The sequence below is a fragment of the Montipora capricornis genome, chromosome 4 (genome assembly GCF_036669925.1).
Source record: "Montipora capricornis isolate CH-2021 chromosome 4, ASM3666992v2, whole genome shotgun sequence".
Lineage (NCBI taxonomy): Eukaryota > Metazoa > Cnidaria > Anthozoa > Scleractinia > Acroporidae > Montipora > Montipora capricornis.
Genome location: NC_090886.1, coordinates 48514249 through 48520636, shown reverse-complemented (window position 1 = coordinate 48520636; position 6388 = coordinate 48514249). Strand labels below are relative to the sequence as shown.

At 40.3% G+C, this 6388-nt stretch overlaps 1 protein-coding gene across 1 annotated transcript; it reads right to left on the bottom strand.

The window, feature by feature from the left end:
• Nucleotides 1-3446: 3446 nt before the first annotated feature.
• On the bottom strand, nucleotides 3447-5964 carry LOC138044834 (uncharacterized). The gene has a single exon (XM_068891248.1). It carries the CDS (start codon nucleotides 5800-5802, stop codon nucleotides 4177-4179), a length of 1626 nt encoding a protein of 541 aa, XP_068747349.1. The 5' UTR covers nucleotides 5803-5964; the 3' UTR covers nucleotides 3447-4176.
• Nucleotides 5965-6388: the final 424 nt, after the last annotated feature.

Sequence of the window (6388 nt, the reverse complement as noted above, 5' to 3'; positions counted from 1 at the left end):
CGTGTATTTGTGAAGATACTGGAGGCGGTGAGGCCGGCTGAAAATGTTGACGGGTCGTGACGACCCGTCTAGTTCGTGACGAGCCGTCATGTGAAAAGTCGACCCGACTTTTGGAAATGTCAGGTGGTGAGAGACTTAGAAAAAAACATGTATTTGTGAAGACACTGGAGGCGGTGAAGCCGGCTGAAAATGTTGACGGGTCGTGACGACCCGTCTAGTTCGTGACGAGCCGTCTTGTGAAAAGTCGACCCGACTTTTGGAAATGTCAGGTGGTGAGAGACTTAGAAAAAAATCGTGTACAGTAAACACCCGCATATAAGAACAAGTGGATTAAGAACATCAGGCTGAGATTTGGCCAATAAAGTACCATATAAATAAGAACAAATTCAGCCTGATAAATAAAACATGTTCTTAATACAAAGGGAAAGGGTATTAGGATGAGGAAACAATACAATAAAGTAACTTATATCAAAGTACTATGGTATTCAGGACCATTACAAGCTACATAAAATCTATTAGAAAACAGCATTGTATGTTAATTAAACCTCTCGTAATATATAATTTAAAGTATTTCTGAAACCAATTTTAAGAACATTTTAAGGCTGATTTCTCACTAAGCACCCCTCAAATAAGAACACGATCAGCCTTAAACCTGAAAAAAGTGTTCTTATATGCGGGTGTTTACTGTATTTGTGAAGATACTGGAGGCGGTGAGGCCGGTTGAAAACGTTGACGGGTCGTGACGACCCGTCTAGTTCGTGACGGGCCGTCATTTGAAAAAGTCGACCCGACTGTTGGAAATGTCAGGTGGTGAGAGACTTACAAAAAATCGTGTATTTGTGAAGATACTGGAGGCTTTGAGGCCGGCTGAAAATGTTGACGGGTCGTGACGACCCGTGTACTTCGGGACGAGAAGTCATTTGAGTCGGTGATATCAATCCACCGGGAGACAGTTGTTTCGTTATTCATATTTGTTACTCGTTTGCGATCGTCGCGTAATATTGAAGCGCTAGCCTCTGAGGTGAAACACAAATTAAACATTTTAAAGACACAGGATAGTAAAAAGTACGGCGGTTGTGAGCTTACAATTGTGGCAGGGAAATGAATTTGGCAAAACTGTGTTGTAGGTTTGTTATTGTGTTTGGTCCCGTGAGAGTGATGTTGTAAGGTATCGGTATACCCCAAAATTGATAATTTTGCCATTTTAGTTTTTGATATTTCCAGGTACACCTCATAGAGTTTTTTTAATAACAAAAAGTTTGCGAAAAAAGGTTTCTTCTAGACAAAGTTAGAAAGGAAAAACGACTCTATCAATAAATTCTCTAATTAGAAGCTGTCCACAAATGACCATTTCTCAACACGCAAATGCAAATTACATCGAATGAGGCGCACGTTTACAGCGAGTTTTCATCCGTTTTCACTGAAATTTGGCAAGAATGTTGCCCGATAATGTGGCAATAAACCCGTGTCGGGCAGTTTTTATTTGTTGCCTCCTTCGAAAGTGATGAGTATTTAAGAAAAGCTACTGCGTGTCTTATAAAAACTGAAAGTTTAACAGCGAAAAAAAAAAAAAACAAACAAAACAAACCAGACAATTAATCAAAATTTTGTTTCTTGGATCAAGGTGTGAAGAAAACGTAGTTTCCGGTTAAATTCTGACCGGAAACGAACTCAACTTGTGAAACTATATACTTTTGAAAAATGAGGGCTATTTTAGGAAAGGTTTTTATTTCTTGCCTTAAATCAACTAATAATCGGAATCTACAATTCCTAAGCTTCCAGAAAATATATACTTTATTAGGGGTTTTTATGAAACGTGTGACCGTGAAGCATGCAGCGACAACGCGAGGTTGCCGTTTGGGGTATACTGATTTAAAGGACGTAAAACTTGTTATGCTGCGTTCTTCCAACAGATCAGCATCATTCCGTTTTTCATGAAGAGATTAAATCTGATAACGACTTCGACGCGTTTAGGTGATTAATACTGGGCAATAGTTTTGAAGTTCTTTATTTGCTTTTGTCTGTTCAGTCTGTTTTTTAGCAATAGTGCTGGTTTACGGTTTATTTGTGGATTTTCTGCAACGTGAATGCATAATTTCTTGACGCCGGACGTGGGGTGGAAAATGCGGGCCGTTGTTTGTACATTTTTTGGGCGTAAGAGTTTTAATGAGTGCTGGTGTGGAAGGGGTTTTTTCAACGTAACTCTTAGAATTCGTACATGATAGAGTAAGGTAGTAGAATTTTAAGTCTGACTTTCCAAATTAAAGATAGAACCGCAAGTCATTAGGATACCGTGTTGGTGCTGGTGACTTTGTTAAGCTGAAAGCAACTAAAAATGCTGCTATAATCGTCACTTTGTTCTCAGATAGGAAGTAATGATTTTGCAAATATCATTGCTTCTAGATCTGTGTGAATTAAGGATGGAGTTTTTGGGAAAGAATTTGCCCAGCATTTTTGTTTCCGTGTTAGCAGCCACTTTCTCGTTGCAGTATCATAGGAGTTGTCGTTCTTTAAATTAATAAATTAATAAACAGTAACTGTTTTCAAGTTAAGCTATGATCCTCGCATTTATGAACGATCATTATCCCTGTTTCTGAACAGCATGTTGTCTGGGTATTAATTTCGCTACGAACGAACGAACCATTCACCATTTTTTGATGCTTTTAGGAAGCTTGCTGCGATTTTTGCTACGCTTGGATGTTTGGAGGAAGTGTACGGCAATTTCGCGACGCTTTAAGAACGAAGCATTCAACATTTCGGAGCGCTATTACCGTCAGTCATTATTGCTGTTTCTGAACAACATGGTATAAGGATATTAAGGACACATTCGCAACATTTGTGAATGCTATTCTGGTCGATTTTTACAGTTTTCTATGCGTATATCCATATTTTAGTCGCTACTCTTTGAGAACGAAGCATACAACATTTTTGAGCAGCAAAGCCTCCTTTGTTCATCGAAGTTCTTCGTTCTCTCACCACCTGACACTTCCATAGCTACGCTTTAAGAACGAGGCATTCAACAATTCGGAGCGCTATTACAGTCAGTCATTATTTCTGTTTCTGAACGGCGTGTTGTCAGGGTATTAAGGACACATTCGCAACATTTGTGATTGCTGTTGTGGACGATGTTTATAATTTTCTATGCGTATATCGATATTTTCGTCACTATATGTTTTGAGGAAGTGTCCAGTGATTTCGCGACGCTTTAAGAACGAACCATTCAACATTTCGGAGCGCTATTACAGTCAATCAGTATTGCTGTTTCTGGACAACATGGTATAAGGATATTAAGGACACATTCGCAACATTTGTGAATGCTATTCTGGTCGATTTTTATAGTTTTCTATGCGTATATCCATATTTTAGTCGCTACTCTTTGAGAACGAAGCATACAACATTTTTGAGCAGCAAAGCCTCCGTTGTTCATCGAAGTTCTTCGTTCTCTCACCACCTGACACTTCATAGCTACGCTTTAAGAACGAGTCATTCAACATTTCGGAGCGCTATTATAGTCAGTCATTATTTCTGTTTCTGAACGGCGTGTTGTCAGGGTATTAAGGACACATATTCGCAACATTTGTGAATGCTATTCTGGTCGATGTTTATAATTTTCTACGCGTATATCGATATTTTAGTGGCTACTCTTTGAGAACGAAGCATACAACATTTTTGAGCAGCACAGCCTCCTTTGTTCATCGAAGTTTTTCTTTCTCTCACCACCTGACACTTCCAAAAGTCGGGTCGACTTTTCAAATGACGGGTCGTCACGACCTGATCGGATCGTCACGATCCGTCGAGATAGTTGAAGCTGCCTCAGGCAGTTCGACTTCCGGCAGTAAATCTTACTTCCTTTTTAAACTTCACGATCCGACATCCGGTGAGTCGGGCCGTCAACAGAAATTGACGACCCGACTCAGTTCATGTATATTGGACATGTGTGTTCCTTTAACATTGAAAAGCGTGCGATAATTATGACAAAGTTTATAACAAAGTGTGCTGGACCAACTAGCAATTCACCGACATCTCAGCAAGTGCCGGCCCTTTTTTACATTTCTTTAGTTGATTTTTTTAACGTTAACTACAAAATTAGCATTTTTGACTCCACGTCAACGATACCAAGGCGTTTTGGCCAAATGGGGTATAGGGCGTACCCTTATCCACACCTACTAAAAATCCTCACAAGTTGAATGGCATGTCACAGTGATCTTTGACACTGTCTTTAAAACGTCCTTCTACAGCGATTAACAGGCTCGAAGTTGTCCAAATGGAAACCATCACGGCGTTAATAAAAGCCACCGCCAAATGTCTTTTCCACCTGTTTCGCCAGACAGCTATTACTGGCAAATTTTTGTAGCGAGTCTCGATAAAAATTGAAATGCTTGTAAAAATCCATTCAATTCCAAGTGGAACCGAAGTAGTTACAGCAAATGACTGCAGGAGTTTCAAAGGAGAGTTGTCGTAGGTGTAAAAATATTGATACAAATGCAAAAATGTATTCACTGTGATGACGGCACTTGATTCGTACAGCATGCTCATGATGGAGATGTCTGTGGCGAGTCTCTCGCGGCGAGGGGTGCGAAATCCTCCCCATGAAATCCTTCTGTCTGCAAAGGCCTGGTGACAAATATGGTCAATCACAGCCATCATAGTGCGATCAATGACTTCTGCAATCCCATGAATCGTTCCGATCAGGGCAATGGACTCCAGACTCTGCAGATCGGCTTGTAGAAGTCTCAGCATTATTGCTGACCCACAATACATAGGCGACAACAGCACAAATGAAGTTCCCGGATGACTAATTTGGCACCAAAGCCGCTGTATGCAGATACGGCAGACTCCTTTTAGGATAAAGACTATGAGAGGTGAAAACACAGCAATTAAAAGCTTGCCGGACGCATCTTGCTTGTTGTAGGCAGGGTATATAGAATAAGCAACTAGAATTGCGATAGATAGTGTTAGAGCAGATGGAGCAATAAAAAGAAGCACAAACTTGACTTGCTTAATCAGAGATGCTGTGCAAAAATGTCTCTTCATTATGTAAATCTGACTGCAGGAGGAAAGACAAAATATGACTTCAGGAGGAATGCGCTCTAAGACCGTGAGCTTTGAATGAGAAACACCACAAACTTGCATGGCAATGCGATAAACAGAATCCAAAAGGAAAAACAGTACGCTGAGAAGGAAGAGTCTTCGTTTGACGCCTGACAGCTGAAAGGGGCAAAAGTAAAAGATAATGCTGAGGAAAAACCAAAAGTAAAGAAAGCCAACAGAGATAATCTCTGAGAGTGTGATCACCCATTGCAACTCAATGGGTATCTTTTCTCTAGAATGCATTTCACAGTTGAGTTGCGTTTGAAAACTGAAGTAATAAACAGTAAATGATGCCACACCAACCACAGATGCACTTACAACGGATATTAAAAAGCCAAAATACAGTGAATTCCTGACTGAAGTGGTGATCGATGGTCTAAGGCGTTTCCATGCCATGTCATTTGCTTTAGATTCTCCTTCTATTTCTTTAGTGTTGTCTTGTGTCGAAGAAGCGTTTGTAAATTTGGCGTGGACAAAGTGGCGGGTTGTTAGATAATCCAGAGCAGTAGCGTCGCTATTGCTGTACTCTTGGAAAATGACTTCATCATCTGAGGGTTGAGAATACCATTCTTTGCCGGTGTCTTCCAAGGCATTGTAGCCAACCAAGTCTGAAACATTCGCGTTTTCGACGAACTCATAGTTCTCAGCGACACTTCGAGTAAAGTTGAAGATGATGTGGCCTAAGAATTCAGTTATGGTATGGGTAAACATCTCGGCGTGCTCTTAATTAACAGCTACAAGCTTTTGAGATCTTCTAGAGGAGCCCCGCCTCGGTTCCGTCATTCGATATGCTTTTCTTTCAAGAGAAATGACTTGGGTTACTGCTGTTCAGCTTCCGCGTTGGTCTCGTGAAATAAAACGAAGAGCCTATCATTTATAGTTTTTCGAATATGAAAATTGTTAAGTTTTATGAGGTGCGAAAGTAAATTGTTGCGTTATTTTAGGCAGCAGTCCGGAACCCAAATCCTTGCATTTGATTGTATTGCGATTCATTATACCAGGTGCGATAATTAGGACAGCTGCTCGGTTTACCTGACGTCATGAACAACTTTGTTTCGTTTTTTTTTTTTTTCGGTTTTCAGTGCAGTTATATATATTGTCAATAACACTTTTACTGCTGTAACTCCTATAAGGATATCGAGAGTTAACTGGAAATGAGTACTCGAGAGTACTCACAATCGATTCAGCAAGCACAATTTTTCCCAATACGAACCGACGAAGTGCTGGGAATAACATGGATTTAGCATATTAGCCCATTTCCGAGTTGCTGCATGCCTCAGTTTCAAAGCGAGTCCTG